The sequence below is a fragment of the Octopus bimaculoides genome, chromosome 1 (assembly GCF_046866305.1).
Source record: "Octopus bimaculoides isolate indiv1 chromosome 1, ASM4686630v1, whole genome shotgun sequence".
Classification (NCBI taxonomy): domain Eukaryota; kingdom Metazoa; phylum Mollusca; class Cephalopoda; order Octopoda; family Octopodidae; genus Octopus; species Octopus bimaculoides.
Genome location: NC_142928.1, coordinates 190,111,251 through 190,132,218, shown reverse-complemented (window position 1 = coordinate 190,132,218; position 20,968 = coordinate 190,111,251). Strand labels below are relative to the sequence as shown.

The 20,968-nt window shown below is 32.6% G+C and overlaps 1 protein-coding gene across 28 annotated transcripts in view; it reads right to left on the bottom strand.

Moving 5' to 3' along the window:
- The window catches only part of LOC106875208 (dual specificity calcium/calmodulin-dependent 3',5'-cyclic nucleotide phosphodiesterase 1A), a 1,569,442-nt gene that overhangs the window by 76,634 nt on the left and 1,471,840 nt on the right, over positions 1–20,968 (bottom strand). For all 28 annotated transcript variants that reach the window (XM_089364164.1, XM_089364142.1, XM_089364159.1 and 25 more), the window contains one exon: positions 14,955–15,068. In XM_089364164.1, the coding sequence (XP_089220290.1) occupies positions 14,955–15,068 (114 nt within the window). The remainder of the gene's footprint in view (positions 1–14,954; positions 15,069–20,968) is intronic.

The window sequence follows — 20,968 nt, the reverse complement described above, 5'->3', positions numbered from 1 at the left end:
TTTCAAGTTAATTTCTTCTAAACATTATCTTAACAATGACTGAATTATTTAGGGCAGCGAGCTAGTAGAAATGTTAGCACGGTGGACGAAATGCTTAGCAGTATTTTGTCTATCTTTACATTCTGAGTTGAAATTCCACCGAGGTCGACTTTGCCTTTCATCCTTTCGGGGTCAATAAATTAAGTACCAGTTGCATACTGGGGTCGATCTAATCAACTGGCCCTCTCTCCCAACAGTTTCAGGCCTTATGATTATATTAGAAAAGAATAACTGAGTTATTTTACTAAAGTCTTCATTATTCTAAAAAATACTAACTGAAACAAAAGTAGTGAATTTCAACAGAAATCTGGTAAAATAAGAGTTCAAGTACTCCTACAGCTGCCACTTTGTTTCTTTTCTCAACTGTATTTGAGAGCAGAGTAAAGGTTAGAAAGGAAGAGAAAAGCATTTTTCTATTTCACCTGAATTGACATAAATAATATCTATGAATGAAGTTTATGAATAAGTAGCCTGTAGGTGTTAAGTAACTAGATTAAGCAAGCTAAGTGTTTATAGGCTATCAGAAGTCAGTCATCAACAACCTAGCCCATGATAAATTTCAGAAATAAGTGACATATAATGTAAAACATTGGCAAAGATTGTGCCAAAGTTAAAATTTAGGTGTGATTTTCTCTAGAAAAAATGCTTGTACATAATTTAGTATTTTCATTTGATGTGAATGATTGCTTCCCAAAGATGTGGTTTGGGGTTCAGTCCCACTATATGGTACCTCGGGCAAGTGTCTTCTACTATCGCCCCCAGCTGACCAAAGCCTTGCTAGTGGAGTGGATATGGTTGACAGAAACTGAAAGAAACCAACATATATGTATGAGTGTGTGTGTGTGTGTGCTCTTGTCTTGACATCATGTGCTGGGTGTAAATAAACATCACCACCGTAAAAGTGATGTTTCTTTCTAGTCTTCCATGATAAAAATATCTACTTTGGTTAGATACAGTTGAGAGTTGGTGACAGGAAGAGTATCTGGCTGTAGAAAATCTACCTCAACAACTTTTGTCTGCCCTATGCAGAAAAATGGACATTAAAACAAAGATGATGAAACTAAATACATTATAGAAGTATCTGAGTTGTTTTGTTACTGAAATTATAATTTTTCCACACTATTAACCTCATCTGCTTGAATATCTATGTAGTCTTGGGCTGATTTGAACTCAATCTCAGACCATGTACATATCCAAGAATTAAATATCTGATGGCAATCAGAAGTCAGAAACAGTTTGGATATAAATACTGTAAATCTACATTGTCAAGGTGTAGTTAGTAATCCATAATATTATAATTTTAATAAAGGATGGGTGTAGATTATGAGGTGATTTTCTTGTGCTCTTGGAATCAATATGATAAATGTGTTTTGGAATAAACACTGGAAGAAAGCTTATGTGTAGTTGCTTGATGTGTTAAAACCAGCTGCAAAATCTGCAAATTTTATTTCCAACAATCTTAAATATTAGTGAATATTCTAAGTAATCTAAATCTGGGTATGATATACCAGAAAAGAAAGGTGGCTTATACCTGGAATACCAGCTGAATAATGAAAATTCAGAAAATAGAAATGGATGAAGCAACCCACACATCTACATGCTTGGAAGAAATGTGAAAGTAACAACTCTGCACAAATAGATGTGAAAATTTATTGATAACAGAAACACACTCCAGCAAAGTAGACAAACATAAAAGATGATTCATCAAAATTCCCGAGAGAACCTGTGATGGTTATAAATGAACATCACCACCATAAAAGTGATGTGTCATGGCTAAAACAACCTTGATCATAGATTTACTGGATCAGGGTTGACTTGGGAATTAGCAAAAAGTTCTCTTAAGCAATACAAAGCCCATAACAAATCAGGTTAATGAAAACAATGTGTTGCTGTTATTTCTTTTCTAAAAGCAAATACACAGAATATCAAAGCTGGTGTAAAGAGAAGTTTCAGCATTTCACACATACACAGATATACACACACTCTGTAAATACAAAAACAAACAATTTAAACATTCTGCTTCTGCAGTGCAGCATTAATGATGTAAAAGCACCTTTACAGAATTAAAACCATTTAATCACCAAACACGGCAAACCCATTGCAATAATACAAGAAACAATGGTAAAACTCACTACAAATTTCAAATTATATCCCATAAAAGTAAGAAAGGCTTAATTACAGTAAAACTATTTATCCAGAATGTAACTACAGTGATTAGGGCACAGTGATACACTAGAAACGTGAGGATTCAAAATAAAACCAGCAACATGAAATGGTTTAACTAGACATATGTGCAGGCATTACAAGTGCTGCTGAGTAGCTTGGCTTCCAAGCATGTTGTCTCAGATTCAGTCCCATTAGGTCACAACTTGGACTAGTGTTTTCTACTATTGTCCTGGTAAGGATTTTGTAGATGGAAACTGAAAGAAGCTTATTGTGTGTGTGTATCTATCTATCTATTTATATATATATATATATATATGGTGGCTCATAAAAAGCACCGTTCAAGAGTGGCTGATGCCAGTACCGTCTGACTGGCCCTCATGCCAGTGGCACATCAAAAGCACCCACTACACTCTTGGAGTGGTTGGCATTAGGAAGGGCATCTAGAGACACTGCCAGATCGAATTGGAGCCTGGTGCAGCCTTCTGGTTCGCCAGCCCTCAGTCAAACCGTCCAACCCATGCCAGCATGGAAAGCGGACATTAAACAATGATCTCCATTTTCTATTCATTTATATATATATATATATATATATATATATATTAAATATATACTTTTATAAAACAAATTTTACAAAATATATAGTATCTGTTAACAGTCTTAGCCAAAAAATCACAGTTGAGTTTTTGTATATATATATATGATGTGGTTTATTCTTCCGGGATACCCTATTGAAATGTGCATAGGTTTGGCTTATTGTGGTTGTTTCTGTTATTATAATTGTTGCTGCAATAAAGTATCTTCAATGCATTGATTTTGAGCTCTATCCTTTAAGAGACATGTATATATATATATATATATATATATATATATATATATATATATATATATATATATATATATATATAATTATGTGTATTTCTTCTATCTTAATGAATAAAAATTCTTCTGATAGAATAAATGGGTTAATAGAAACAAATGTAGCAAAGAACACAAAATAACTGTGGTTAGCTCCTGTTTTTAAGGCAGGAACTCCTTATATAAATGAATAGAAAATGGAGATATATACAATTGTCAATTCAAAAATTTGAATTTATTAACATAGTACTATATTATATTATAACCTTATAATAATATAACATAATATAATAGATAATAGATATTAAATACATACATACATACACACAGATATATATATATATATATATATATATATATATATATAGACACCCACATATATATGCATACACACACACACACATACACATATATCATCATCATCGTTTAATGTCCGCTTTCCATGCTAGCATGGGTTGGATGATTTGACTGAGGACTGGCGAACCAGACGGCTGCACCAGGCTCCAATCTGATCTGGCAGAGTTTCCACAACTGGATGCCCTTCCTAACGTCAACCACTCCGAATGTGTAGTGGGTGCTTTTACATGCCACCGGCACAGGAGTCAGTCCAGCAGCACTGGCAATGACCTCGCTCAGGTGTTTCGTTCACGTGCCAGTAAGGCAATGCTGGTAACGATCACACTCAAATGGTGCTTTTTACGTGCCACTGGCATGGAAGCGAGACTGCTGCTCTGGCAGTGATCCTGCTCGGATGGTGCTGTTAGTGCTTCACTGGCACTGGTGCCAGTCATCGAATTTGGTTCAATTTTGAATTCGATTTCGATTTCACTTGCCTCAACAAGTCTTCGCAAGCAGGGTTTTGTGTCCAAAGAAGGAAAGGTATATATATATATATATGCATACACACACAAGCACACACACACACAAGCACTATCAGCTGTGTCACCTAATTAAATATATCCTCAGTAAAATATCTTAACACACCCCCTAATACTTACACAGAGATTAACTGTGGTAGCAATCATCTTATTAGCCCCAAATGCTGTTCTGGGATGTAGAATGCTTTTGGTAAGGGCAGAGGAACAGCAACCGTCAGGGTTTGAGTTTAATTTACATGCATACAGAAATAGACCAGACACTGGAGGAAGTACATGTTTCTAAGAAATTTAAAATCTTTTTGGAATAGTGGATCTTGAAGGGCATAAAGCTATAAATGATAGCTTGTAAATATTAGATTGTGAAGCATTCCTCCCCCATTTTCACCCACACCCCCCATTTATATATCAGCACATATATCCCTTCCTCTCCCAAAAAGTACCCCCACCCAGAACTGCTTCCCTCATTCATCATCCTTGCCCTCACTATTTCAAATAATCACTTCTGTTCCATGTTATCAGCCACTGTTCTCCACCCCCCTGCTATATTCCATTCTTAACACATCACTTGTCTACTATCATTCTCAATACCTTTCCATCATGACCCACCTCTTTAGCCCCTTGTGCATCCCTATATGTCCCTCCACCACTTTACTCATCATTCTACTACTCTCTGTTCTATTCACCTTTCTGAGCAACTCCTATTTCTCCCACCTTACCCCCATAGAAAAGGGAAATTTCGACCTCTTATGGAGATAAAGGTATATTTTAAGGGCAATTAGTTGATTTTTACAGTAATAGTTTGTTATTGTTCCAGTAAGTACTAAGGCAATATAAAATCTAGCTTAGAATTCACTATGAACATAAAGTATAAAACATCCAACTAGATATAAACCACGGTAGATACTTATGAGTAGAATACAGCAAGTGTATTCTTTTCTACTCTAGGCACAAGGCCCAAAATTTGGTGGGAGGGGGCCAGTCGATTAGATCGACACCAGTACGCAGCTAGTACTTAATTTATCAACCCCAAAAGGATGAAAGGCAAAGTTGACCTCAGCGGAATTTGAACTCAGAACGTAAAGACAGACGAAATATTGCAAAGCATTTTGCCTGGCATACTAATGTTTCTGCTAGCTCACTGCCTTATACAATATTTTCTACTCTAGGCACAAGGCCCAAAATTTTTGGGGAGGGGGCCAGTCAATTAGATCGACCCCAGTACACAACTGGTACTTAATTTATCAACCCCAAAAGGATGAAAGGCAATATCAACAGTTAGGAGGCTGTAAAGTAATATAATGGTTATTCCTGTTTTTCTATAGCGTTAACATTCTTGTAGACCAGTGTTTCTCAACAACCATTCTTTGCCTATGGTCCCCTTTGATTCCTACTGTATATATATTGTAGAAGTATGTCCAGTTTATAGCACATAAATCTTAATAAAATCTTATATGGACCTCCAAGGGTCATCTGGACCCTAGTTGAGAACCACTGTGCTAGAATATGTCAAGTATTAACCAAAGTTAATTAACGTCCAGTACAGTAGAAAAAGTAGAACTTAGATAAAAATACAAGATGAAATGGGAAAAAAGAGGAAGAGGCCATTTCCCATGTGTGAATATTTACATGATATTTTCTAATTTTTTTAGTTACAGTAATGATTTTTAGTTCTGACACAAGGTCAGACATTTTAGGGGAGGTGAGTGGTAGCTATATCATTCCCAACTAATCTATTGGTACTTATTTTTTTAGTAGGTTCCCAGACATGAGGAAAGTAATGTCGATCGTGAAGGGATCCAAACACCAAATATATAAAAACAAAACTGGATGGTACAACAAAGTGTACCATTTCTGAGATTCCTTTGACCTCACATTTTCAACACTAGTAATATTTTACCAAAGTTATCATAATCTTGTTTATTTTGATGGAATGAAAAACAAAATCAAAAATAAATAGATAAGAATGAGGTGAATAAATGTTGAAGTATGGTGAGCTAATCTATGGAATAATGGGATTTTTGTGTTATTACATAATCAGCGCAAAAATGTGGTGTCCAAGATCCTTTACAGAGTTTCCAATATAGGTAAGAGAGAGAAGTGGGGTAAGATACTTTTAAATCTGAGATCTGGCCTGAATGTCTGCAATAAAGTGGATACAGCAGCTAAAGGCACCTAAGAACCCAGTATCAGTGTTAAACTATGTACCAGATTAAGTCTATCAGTCAAGTAGACCATGATGGGATTTGAACTCAGATGCCAAGAGTTGAAACAAATACTGCAATACTGATGGTATAACAATTTTGCCAAGCCATTGCTCTAGATTGGTACTTTCTTCATTGATTCTCTAAAGGGATAAAAGATAATGTTGGCCTTGGCCGGATTTGAACTCAGAACATAATAAGCTGAAATAAATATTCTTTTCTATTCTAGGCACAAGGCCTAAAATTTTGGGAGAGGGGGCTAGTTGATTAGATTGACTCCAGTATGCAACTGGTACTTAATTTATTGACCCCGAAAGGATGAAATTTAAACTCAGAACGTAAAGACATGAAATACCGCTAAGCATTTCGCTCGGTGTGCCAATGTTTCTTATTTCTTTACTGCCCACAAGGGGCTACACACAGAGGGGACAAACAAGGATAGACAAACTGCATAACTGGTACTTATTTAATTGATGCTGAAAGGATGAAATGCAAAGTTAACCTCGGCAGAATTTGAACTCAGAACATAGCGGCAGACGAAATACCGGTAAGCATTTCACCTGGCGTGCAAACGATTCTGCCAGCTCGCCACCTTATGCGGGAATAAATATTACAAAGCATTTCACCTGCTATTTTAATGACTCAACCAATTTGCCATTGAGGATCGTGGGATTACAAATGAAGTTGACATAAATGAGAATTGTCCAAGACTAAGACTATTTCACTTTATGCTAACAGAAAAATATCAAACTAGACCTTGGCCACTGTAGTAAAGTAATAGGTAAGCAATATCAAAGAAGAACTCTATTAGTAAATTGTACAGTTAAAAATATAAAGTTTCAATGATCTAAGAAAACTATTCAAAACTAGGTTATAGTTCTTTAGTTCTTTCGAGAATAACAAAATGATTTATATAAAAAAAAAGGCAAAATGTATGTATTTTCTTCCTTGATTACTTAAAAGCTAATTCTTTCAAATTTGTATTTCTCTAAATATATTTTTTATATATTAAAAGATTTTAAATAAAGTTTTCTTATTTTCAAAGGCAGCTAATTTTACAGCTAACACAAATTTGATTATTTCCACTCTTATTTCATTCTAAAATCATATTTTATATTTAGTATAATGAAATATGTTTACCATGCAGACTGTTCAGTATAAGACAACAGAGATATTAATATAAAATTCAATTGAAATGTTTGTCTTTTTTTTCCCCTTTTTTTAAATCTGATAAAATCCTGATAGACTTCTGAACAGTTTTAGAAAGATAACTGAAATTTCATTTTAGGTATTTCTATGAAAATTAATATTTTTCTCTTCATGGAAGATAACTTTAATAAAATTAATTAAGTAAAAAACAATAACCATTTATTATTTCAAGGAAAGTGGAGTAATGTTGTTAAATTTATGAATGGAATGAAGATAAATATAAGTCGTTTTCAAGCCTACATCAGGAACATAATGCAATTCAAATCCATGGAACAATTGTTGGAAAATATCAGAAATGTAGATCTAAAATGGTATTCAAATAATTCCTTGAGTCAAATTAATACAAAACAAAATAATTAAAAATAGATGGCAGAAATTTATATTCTCAATTGTTTCTGCTTTTAATGTCAATGTAATTATCTTCAGATTGTTCCTTTATGAAAGTTTCCTGAAATAATAATTGGCTCTCAGAACATTGATCCAGTTCTTTCATAAACGTGCCTTTGTTTCTAATAAAATGGATGTTCAATCAAGTCAGTTTTCATAAAGTTACTTATAAATTGGAAAAATTAATATTTTTTTAATGTTTAATTACTACATACAGTGCAAAGTAAAGGTTATAGATTTTCAAAATAGCAATGGTATAATTTGCAGATTGCTTGATACAGTTTGATGATTTTGTTTGCAGGTTTTAAAACTACTACTATAAAGTTAAGATGGCAAAATGAGAGAAACATTAAAAAGTTGTGGTGTTTATTCTGGCTTTCTGTATTCTGAATTAAAATCCTTTCAGAGTTAATAAATAAAGTACTTGTCCAATACTGGAGTTAACTTCTCTAACTCTCATTTACGGAAAACTGTCTTATTCTGAAAATAAGGTTGAACTCTTTACTCCATCTCACTACTGCTCTCATAATAGGCACAGCTAAGATGACCACACTGACCAAAAACAATCATATCTTATATAACCTAAAGCCTTCCTGTCCTCAGAACTCCTTTGTTTAGAGTCAGTAAACCAGTTCCTAATATGCACACCAATTGTCATTTGCTCTTTAAAAACAAACATTTTATGAAGATTTTAGTCATGAGAAGAGGCAGCACCCATAATCCTGATAGATTGGTCAGGGGGGAATTTTTCATGTTAAGTTTGAATATCTGTAAGCCTATGATTGCCAGAAGAGCAAAAGTAGGCAGGGAACTACAAAGAGTTGACATTCAGGGGGTATAGTGGGTTAAGAAAGTGGTTACTGGAGTTTGGGTGAGAATGAGATGAAAATGAATATGTTTGATGAATTTGGGTCAAGGTGATATACTATTGAGCTAATTCTGAGAAGTAGAGATCATTGTAGTAATGGTAGAAAACTCAGAATGACAGGAGAATGACAGGGCTAGAAGTTTGTTATTTATATGTTTTCCAAAGTTATATACAAAGTTCTAAAGAGTTTATTTGAAAAAATTTTATGCGTTAAGAGAGTCTAACTATTAAAACCAATATTTTATGTATTTAGAAGTTGTAGGGAATACACAATACACAAATTTAATTTAATGAGTATTTTGCTATTAATGATACAAAAGAAAATTTTGCAATTGAAACTAAATTTTAGAAAATGTTAACCAGTCAAATGTTAAATATTTACATCTGATGATAGGACTTAATTGCTATAAACGCACCTTTCTGAATATTCTTGAAATGTTTTAATCAAATTCAAATAGATAAAATGTTGATAATACAAATTGGATTAGAAATAACTCTTGTATTAGAAACAGATGAAAAATTCTTTTTTAGAACTTTGTTCTCATTTAAATATCCACTAATTTTATAGATTTATATAATTTTAACAAGAACATACACAGTTGAAACATTGCACAGAAACATACAAAATATAAAACTTTAATTAAATCAAGATTAAAACAGAATGAAATAAAAATATCCACTGAAACAGCAATTACTTAAACTAACATATGTGCACAAACAATGTGTTCATAGAGACATTTTAACTAATAAGTGTATCCACTTATATCACAGAAAACTTCATATCCTATAAAATTAAGTAAGGAATGAATGAATTATTTTTCTTCAAATAATTTAGCAAAAAATAATGAAAAGCAGTCAATGATGCATGTGTTTTAGAAATCTTCTCAGTTGATAAAATAAAAATTATACCAGCAAGCAGAATCTTAATTAGTTTACTCAACCTGTCCATTGCAGCATCTAAATTTCTTTAAAGAAAAATTCTCAACCATCTTTAAAATGAAAACTGCAGGCAGTAAATGTTTAGACAATTTTCCCAAAATAATTATGGCTTAATCATAGCGAGATCATTGATCAAATGCAAAAGTTTGACCTATTTTGATACACTGGACATCTTATTCCTGGATTTCTGGATCTGTCAGTTGTTCCTAATAATTTCATCAGTTATACCTATGGCAAAAGTCTACTCAAGTAGGGGATACTTGGCATCAGCAATAGGAGCAGCAAAAATAATTGTATGCATGTGTTTACATGTCATACGCACACACACGTACATACATACATACACACACACACACACAAGTATTTGTTTTAGAAGAAATTTAAAATTCATTTCAAGAAATGATATTTTTGCACTAAAATACATAAAACATAATATTGCAAAATAAAAGAAAAAAATCAAAATAAAACATTAGTTTAATTAGATGATATGAGAAAAGATGGCAGGCAATCATTCATTTTAATATCTAAATAGAATAATAAATTTTTAATATGAAATATTTTGGTGTAAAAGAATTACATAATGATAAATTGCTTTGAGCCCCTGAACATACATTACTGAAAATATTCATATAATTTAGGCCATTAAGATATAAAACCATACCAATATTTAGAAAACAAAATTCATCTTTAAAATGAATTTTAGAGTGTGAACAAAAAAGAGAATGAAAGAAAGACAGAAAAGAAAAGACAAAATTATAACTTTTAAAATGCCTGAAATCCTTTCAAATATTGCTGGGTAGAAGCGAGCATCCATAAAATTTGTATGCAAAAGTAGTAGTTAATATTTTATCAGCATCAAATACATATATATATATATGTATATATATACATATATGCGTGTGTGTATTTATATGTATATAAATATATATATAAATGTATATACATATATATATATATATACACACACACATATATATATATATATACATACATATGTATATATATATATATATATATATATATTATTATTATTTTCTATTTGCACATGCTAAGTAGTTAATTTTATTGAAATACTAGCACCAAGCTCATACTTTAGATATCATGCCCTATATAAAAACAGTTATGCTTGGAATCAACTAAAAAAGAAAGAAAACAGCAAGTTATTGTGAAAGAAAGAATGTCTTTCCACACTAAACTTACTGATAATATATATATGTGTATATATATATATATAAAGACAATTAAAACAAATCTACAGATTTATAAAAGTGAAATTTTGATAAGCTGCAGTAACTTCTCTGAGTGAATACATTGTATTCATTTATAGATATTGTTATTTGAATTAATTCACAAATAAGTCAAGCTATAATTCTTCAAAGTGTATATTTTTACATGTTAGATATAAGCTTGGAAATAAACAAGGTACAATAAAAAAGGAACTGGTGACTATCAAATGGTTTCCTTCTTTTTTTATGGTTTTTCTTCCTTTTCATGCTTTGTATCTGGGTCCATATTCAGATTCTATATATGTGTTTGTTTTTTTTAATAAATATTTAGCAGAAGCAACAGAGTAACTCTAGGGTTGAAATGTTTCATGCATTAGCACTTATCAAACTCTTGACCCTTGAGTCATGTTGCTGCTTCCGATGTGTGTGTGTGTGTGTGTATATATATATATATATATATATATATATATATATATATATATATACATATATATATATATACATACATACTTATGTGTTGAGTTCTACTTTTCTTGTTTGCCTCACCAATCCTGATTTAATATATACAAATATGTAGCTTGAAATGTTGCTCATTATAACTATCTCTCTAATCGTTTTCTCTCTCTAATGTGCTGTCAGAATCGTATGCACAGACTGGCATATTACCCTCATCTATTTGTTTTTCTATTAACACTAATGCCAATCAGGAATATTCTCTTATTTACAAGTGTCATACTTTACATAAAGTTTTTCCTGATATATACTTGGATTTAGAAATCATAGCAACAAACAAGACGATTTCAATGTTTTTATTCACAAATATGTAAATATTAATGCTATTAAAATTTCTTTCATTAAAAGCAGTCAAATTAAAGTTGATTCTCAATTAGGCCTACTAATTACATGTAGTATGCAGTTCTCTTAGATTTTGGTCTTTCTCTTATCCAGTTCTGACAACTAGTGAAGAACAAATCAATTATCTTTGACAGACTGAAAATGAATAAGAGTGTCTTCTTCGCAATTGAATTTTCTATCAGTAATTAGATACATAGCTCTGAGTTCAACATTATCACCCGTAATATTTAGTGAACACAACTCCTCAAGTTCAGATCTTGACTAAGATATGTCGACAACATCTTTTGAAGCAGAATACCAAACACTAATTGAACTATATCAAACACCACTTTGTATTGATGTAATTCACTGTATGGAAATGGCTGTCACAATGTCCCTTTATAGAAAACTGATGGCCACTTCAATTGTGAAATCCATCACACTATGCAGATGACAACTGAAATACCTGGAAGGGGATGAAACTGAATTTACAGAAAAAACATTTCGAGTTCAAATCCACTGGACTGAAGACAGATTTAGCTATGAGTAGATACCACACCATCTGATAAGGTTATTTGAAACAGACTGGTGTCTTATTGAGGAGACTTGTCTCGTCATACGGATATGAACTGTGGGCCTTAAAAGTCTTTCAGACATTTATATTTAACCACCTTGATGTTCAGATATTATACCAAAAACTGACAGCAGTATAAAAAAAATTCCCCAATAACACTAAAACTGCTAAGAAAAAGGAAAAAAAACTATATCACCTGAAGAGTGTATTTCTGAGAACCAAGTTTGTACCATATTACCCAAGAACTTACTGGCACTCAATCGATTATGATGATAAGGATTTCAATTAATTCAACCAACAGAACAAGCCTGATTGTTAAATTAATGTGCAAGTAGCTGAGTACTCCACAGATGTACATACCCTTAACATAGTTCTCAGAGAGATTCAGCATGACACTGAATGTGACAAGACTGGCCCTTTGAAATTCAGGTACTACTCACTTTTGCCAGCTGAGTGGAGTGGAGCAATGTGAAATAAAGTGTCTTGCTCAAGGACACAATGCACCACCGGGAACTGAACTCAGGACCTTATGATCATGAGCTGAATACACTAACCACTAAAACATATGCCTTCACTTAGTCCAATGAAAGTCATCTTAAATTACAGCAATATACAAAAGCTGGAATTCACTCTAACATTACCCCCACTGCTATGACTTTTCTGAGAAAATACAAAGAATCTATGGATTGTATAAACCTGGTAACAGTATTCACCAGCATCACTGAAGTTTAAACAAGTCTTAAACTTGGTGGAACCTTCTGAAGAAATGAAGAGACAATGAATAGCATCGTAGACATTTGTAGAAACATTTATTAAAGGAGAACTCTTTACTGTCAAAATTAACTATTCAATAAATCTGATTTGAAAATAAAATATGAAGACAAGAATAATGTGGATCTGAAAATTCCAAAACATTGCTGAAATACATTTGCATTATTAACAAAAGAAACTCGGAAACATTTTGAAATAAATGGTGTTTATAGAGAATCTGATTAACATACGTAGTGCATATCTCAGTCGAATAAGCTATGCTTTTATTGAGATAAGTTTAAATATTTTGAAATATTGATGCCATTCTGTTGGTTATCATTTAAAGTGCAGTTGATAAGGACACTGAAACTTCATGAGTTGCAGAATAAGTTTAATAATTTAAATCAGAAAATACTGGGAATTTTGGTGCCCATGACTGACAAATTTCATTTGCTACCATCTATACATGTGCTTTTATGCACCAAGCACCTATACGAGAGGATCTCTCTAGGCTAATAATGCAGTATTTGGTGTTTTAACAAGGAATCCATGTTAAGCTTGAATATAAAGAATACCTTGTGGTATTAATACTGCTTTCATCGTTAATGATTAATTTTTAATACGACTGATGAAAGTTTAAATTTCAATCAGTCTTTGCTTCTTTAATAATCACTTTTTTTTAATAAATATAATATAAAACACAATTAATTTGAGTAAAAATTTTAAACAATAGAAATAACTTAATATTAACCATAATAGACCAAAATGAGAATCTGCCTACTGCATGTTCAAACTACTTTTGGATGGATTTTCAAACTATTGATGGATATCAATAGTCAGAAATTTGCAATCATTGGATGAATATACTAATATATAGAAATCAATAAAAATGAACAAAAGTTATAAATCTTTTTAAGAAAATTTATAAAAAGAACTGAAAAGAATATTAAGAAAGTAACACTGGAAGAATATAGAAATTCAATCATTGATCAATATTTCTCAAATGTAAGGGTGAAAAATAGGGTCAATCACTGACTTTCTTGTGTTTGACGAGCTTATTGCAATCAACCACAGCAATGTTTATTAATCTCAGTAGTTTATCAACAAGTTACTTACTCAGTACTTCCACTGTTTATAACATTAAAAGTATGGTTCCAAAGTACTTGTGTACATTTAATGGACTGCACTACTGAGAATTATGCGTCTTGATCTTGGACATGACACACCAGAAGTTATGAGATTCAAAGAGTAAACACTTTACTTGACATTACTTTTAATTTTGATATTTTTATTTTGAAAATTGTAATTTATTGCACATTAAATGTGATATAAACATTTTAAGGTCAAAGAGATTTGAGAGATATCATATATTTCACATATCTTCATTAAGTAGTAATCAAGAAATTTGCCTTTAATATAATGTAATCTTGCTAGAAATTGTTAAAATGATTCTCTAATATAACTCCTCAAATTCTCTTTTAAGAATTTAATCTTATTAATAGCAGAATGTGTAGATCTAGAGTTTACTTTCTGAAAGAATACAATACAAATAATTGAAAATATATTTCTACTGAAACGAATGTATTTTACAATAATATACATATTTCTCAGAATGATAAGCTACATATTAAACAGAATGAAATCTGGATTATTCTCATAAAATATAACATACTGCTCTTACCTTTTTATTTTCAAATATAAGAAAGACACAAAATTAAACAGCTGATTTGCCTATTTTTATATTTTTGTATCCAGAGTCAAATAATACTGATACAAACTGTTTAAAAACATCGGGAAAAATTGTTAAATATAAAATTCACAATAACTTTTAACTTAAGTTTTATTTTCTTCCTAAATTCAGTTTTGTTTTAAATCTATATTTTAGCGTTTTCCTTGTAAATCAACACTATATCTTAAACATAATGTAAGAAATTAATTTCAAAAACAAAATATATCTTTTAAATTGTTTTTAATCAGTTATCATTAAAGCATTTAAATAAAGTGCATGAATATTAACTATATACTTACTTTGTTTCATCAATATGCACAGCCTCTAATACATCGGCTGCATAAGCGAGGTTTTTCAACAAATCTTCCTTGAGGATATCATCTTTAAAAACACGGTCATATATCTGCCGCATTCTGAAATAGTGGAATTTTCAAATAGAGGCAGGTGACATAGAGATTTATATTGGATAAGTAATATACATAGTACACACACATACAAAAAAAAAGAGAGCATTCATCATACTATTGCACAAACAATATATCAGATAGATGAAGAAATATTCAAGTTAAGGCTAGGTATCCAATCTCTGCACAAAAATTTGCAACAAACTACAAATAAAAATTTTAAAAAAAACAATGAATAATACATTTCAAGCCAGGCTGCACACAATTCTGGTTCACAGATAATCCATGGGGGCTTTTATGTGATAATTTGACCTGCTAAAACATAAACACATCATACTCTACTGTTAAGGGAATGGGAAGGTACATTGCACAACATAGATAGGATGATCAGAACTGATATGACTTTGATTATATATGCATTCTGTTAGTGCTGATCAAAGACAGATCAATAATAGCAGCAAGCTACACAGCCAAAACAGCATATTGTCAATGAAATAGACGAGGACATATTAAGAGCACAGTTTGTTGCACAAACATTAATCAAATGGAAGAGCAACTCCACAACACTGTCTTTACAACATTTCTACAACACACCAGAACACCTTTCTTACATTTCTACAATGATTCTACAAAACCATTCAGGCAATTTGTGATTTCCTGGCAAAATGTTGTGTAACTGTTCTGTCTGTGTTGTCAAAGATGTCTATGTGTGATGATGCAAGAGAAAATCTTAATCAAACTTCTACAACATCCAGTAACACATTTATAACAATCTACAACATAGCAACATTTGTACAACACTGTATTAACACCACTACTATGACACCAATCTAACAATATTTCAGAACACTGCTACATGAATATCCTATCAACATTTCTGCAACAATGTCTTATAAAAGCATCATGAAATACTTTTACAACCATTGAAAACACTACTAATATATAAATAATCCAATCAACATGTCTACGAAATCATTCTAATATCACTAATATGCACAGGTATAGCTATATGGTAAGAAGCTTGCTTCCCAACCACATAGTTCTGGGTTCAGTCCCACTACTATAACCTCAGGGGATCTAAGGGATCTTATAAACAGTTTCTTATAAAAAAGTTAATTTTTCCTATGTATGGAGACTTTTGAATGACCCTGTATATATATATATATATATATATATATATCATCATCATCATCATCATCATCATCGTTTAACGTCCGCTTTCCATGCTAGCATGGGTTGGACGATTTGACTGAGGACTGGTGAAACCGGATGGCAACACCAGGCTCCAATCTAATTTGGCAGAGTTTCTACAGCTGGATGCCCTTCCTAACGCCAACCACTCAGAGAGTGTAGTGGGTGCTTTTACGTGTCACCCGCACGAGAGTGTGTGTGTGTAAAAACAATAAACATGAAAATGAACTGGATGAAGTTTAATGAATATAGCATTAGGTTTCCATTAGAATGAAGAAAGTGCCTTAATGTTTCAGGCATTAGTCTTTCATCAGAAGGGGGAAAAAAAGACCAAAAGAAGCATAGGAATCGTGAGAAAGAGAAATAATAAGTGTATAAAAGGAGAAATCGAGGGAAGGGAGCAAGTGGTAGGTGTGTATACTTTTATACTGATGAGCAATTGACATATAAATGGTCAGAATGTTACTAGCGGTTTTATAGATTGTAAGCTTATGCAACTGGTCTGCTTAAGCAAGGATAATCTGCAACTAAATGACAATAACAAACACATCAATGATCCTGCAAGAACATACTAGACATAGGAGGGGATGCAACATTCACAGCCTGGGACATTGTACTTTATATGATAAACTCTTATAACTTGGAGTACATGACATAGTTCCCAAAATGGTAAATATCTGGAGCACTGGATCCATTGTCTGCACCTAGTAAATATATTGACTACCTATGTGGTACTGAATTGTTTCAACAGGACTGACTGGGGCTAACAACAAAGAATTACATCCCAAAATCTTTCATCTCTTTAAAAATATGATATGACCATCTTCCAAAACTCACTGTTCAATATCCTTTACATTCTTGACTTCTCAGGATTGCATCCTCAGAGAATGTCTCTCCTACCCGTATTTATTTTCCATATACTAACCTTTAACTTATCAAATTCGTTCTCAGCTTCATATAGAGTGTAACTAATCATATTTTTTTACTTATTCAATCTAAAGTAACTATCTTAATTTACTATTAATATTATTTTCCTATGGTCTACTTATGCAAGATTTTTAAAAAGTGTTAATTTAACTAAGGAATGATATTAAAGACATCGTTTATCAAACACACATTTATAGCATATTCAAGACTGTTAAACTATGGAATGAAATTGAAGCCATATGTTCACACCATTTATATAATATAAATGGTGTGAACATTTTTATGGTATATATTTATTATTCATAAGACAATTCATTTAGCAAATATATATTATGAATTGATGCATACACACATATACATATTTGTATGTACACACAAACACATGATTTGATAACAGTTTAACTCAGCTCCATGCAATTTAGTTTTGTAGACTCACAGAATGAACCTGTCTCATCAGGAATCTAGATGCCTGGCAACAAGAAGGGCATCTGGCTATAGAAAATCTGCCTCTATAAAGTCTGTCCAACCATGCCAGCATCGAAAAATGGATGTTAAAACAATGATGATGATATATTTTATTTTGGTCAAGTCAAGGGCTTCAGGCAAGTTACAGTTTCTAACAATGCAGTCCTTGGACACTTTAGATCCTGTTAACTCATTCGTGCCGGAATTTTTCTAGTGAATGAAATTGTCTGAAAATTCACAGATACTATTATTTTGACCTAAATAGCAACTGAAAAAAAAATTTCATTGAAATCCATTTGATACAGACTACATATGCATTAAGAACATGTTTCATTCTTTGATACAGATCATACACAAATCACAATTTGTATCAAGTATTTGTTTTATACCCTTATAAATCATCATTTTAAACAGATGATCAGCATGAATGGGTTTAATCTTTCAGCCCATGCCAGCATGGAACATGGAGGTGAAATGATGATATAGATGTGGCTGTGTGATTAAAAAGCATACTTTCTAAATTTACAATTTCAGGTTTAATCCCAATGTGTGGTATCTTAGGCAAACATCTTCTACTATACCTCTGACCTGAACAAAGTATTATGAGTGGATTTGCTTGATGGAAACTGAAAGAAGCTCATGTGTATGTGTGTATTTTTGTCTAACACTGCTCAATAGTTGAAAATAAGTAACATTCATTTTCATTCTTCTGTGAAAAACTTTTCAGGCCAAGGAGGAATACTTAGAAACAAGCAAGGGTTGGCACAAGAAGGGCATCTGGTCATTGAAAATCTACCCCAATAAATTCTGTCTGATCCATGCAAGCATGAAAAAGTGGGAATAAAAACAATGATGTTGAACAGTTATATCTTCTGTTCCATTCCAGAGTTAAGAATATATTTTCCGTAATTTTGTTTGCTGTTTGTTCCTTCTCGAACTATGTCTGGCTCATAGGGGCCGGTTTCCTGGTTTCATCGGCTCATAGGTTCCCTACATGGATGGGACACCGGTCCATCACAGGTGAGCTGTTAGATGCAGGAGGAAAGAGTGAAAGTTGTGGTGAAAGAGTGAGCAGAGGGTCGCCATTATCTTCTGCCAGAGCTATGTGGAGCTTAAGTGTTTTGCTCATAATCACACACATCACCTGGTCTGAGATTCGATCCCTCGACCGTGAGTCCACTGCTCTAACCACCAGACCATATGCCTCCACTAGGCCATGTGCCTTCAGTAATTTTGATCATAGTAGATTGCCTGTATCTCTTTCCACAGTGCATTCACTTCTTGATGTAAAGATAAAATGTGAGATTACAAGTCTCAAAGTAGCAGAGATAAGTAGTGTACAACTATGTGGTTTTCAAAATGTTCTTTCTTTAGATCGCATCATCTTGAGGAAAAACAAATGTTTTAGAAAAAAATACTTAGAATAATATTCATTTAGTTGTTTTTGTCATTTGACTGGGATCATGCTGGAGCACTGCCTTTAGTTGAACAAATCGACTTCAGGACTTACTCTTTGTTAGCCTAGTACTTATTCAATCAGTCTCTTTTGCCAAACCCCTAATTACGGGGACATAAAGACACCAACATCGATTGTCAAGTGATGGTGGGGGGTACAAGCATAGACACACACACACACACACACACACACACACACATATATATACAATATTTACATTTCACGGATATTTGTCCTCATCTTGTTTGTTGTTAACACAATGTTTTGGCTGATATACCCTCCAGCTTTCATCAGGTGTCTTGGGGAAATTTCAAACCTGGTTTCCCCAAGACACCCGATAAAGTCTGGAGGGCATATCAGCTGAAACGGTGTGTTAACAGCAAACAAGATAAGGACAAATATCCGTCAAATGTAAATAATGTACATATTTTCTCATCTCTTAAATATAGAACTGTAATATATATATATATATATATGTATATATATACATGTCGGGCTTCTTCCAGTTTCCATCTGCCAAATCCACTCACAAGGCTTTGGTCAGTCTGAGGCTATAGTAGAAGACACTTGCCCAAAGTGCCATGCAGTGGAACTGAACCTGGAACCATGTGGTTTAGAATCAAGTTTCTTACCACACAGCCATGCTGCGGCTATATATCATTTATATTTATTTCATGGTTCTGTATTAACTTCAAGAAAGTACAGGTACAGCTAGTAAAAACTAATTATACAACTAAATAGATTGAAATGGAACATAAAATTTAATGTTTTGCATACAAAAAAAAAAACATTATACACCATTTTATATACTGTTTCTTGTATATGGTTATTGTGTACTAGAAAATATAGCTGTCAAGGAGTGTATTTCATCATAGATTTTTACCTGGTTCTATTTACGAGTTTTTCATTGTAGTACAAAAAAAAAAAAGGAAGCAAATTATGCATTAAAAACATAAGGTTGTGAAAGACACCAATAATGAGCAACAAAATTGTTTGTAAAAAATCTAATGGTAGTATAAATTATGGTTCATAGAAATATAAGATAAAAATGTCACACACACAGGCATGTGTGCACACACATATACATGTAAATAAGGTAGTAGATATTACATTTTAAAATGTCACTAAGTACCTAAAGTATATTAGACTGTATCGAGGTCAATTCGGTAAGGTTACCACAATCTTCCTTAATAATTTAAAAGAAATGAAATAAAATTACTGTACAACTGAATTGTTTATTTTTGAAGTGGTGGTCATAAACTGGGGGCTGAAATTTAATCTACCAACCAAAATCTCAGAATAAAGATAACCTGAACAAATACCACAAGGCATCTTGTCTGACACTTTAGCAATTCTACCAAACTTGGAATGGCACTTTATCAATGCTGAAATAACCAAGTTGACCTCAGTAGAATTTGGATACAACAGTGAGTCAGAACAAGAATTAAACTTCAGGACACTTTCTACGTATCTGCCAATTGATAGCACACTGTGACATTCATTGCTAAATGCCGAGTACCTTCCATTATTTTTTCACAAACAAGCACACACACACACACACACACACACACACACACACACACACACACACACACACACACATACATGCATATATAAATATAACCATCAACTTGTATTATTCATTTTTTACACCTTGCATGAAAAAATTTTGCTCCATCTGCAATTGCATTGCTGGAAGTGGTCATGTGGTTAAAAAGTTTGCCTGAGAATCATACAGTTCTGGGTTCCCTCCAATGGCACAATTCCTTGGGCAAGTATCTTTTATTGTAGTCTTATGACTGTAATTGAATTGGCAAAAACTCTCTGTAAGCAATCCAAATGAACCATTCATGTTCTTGGGTGGTAGATC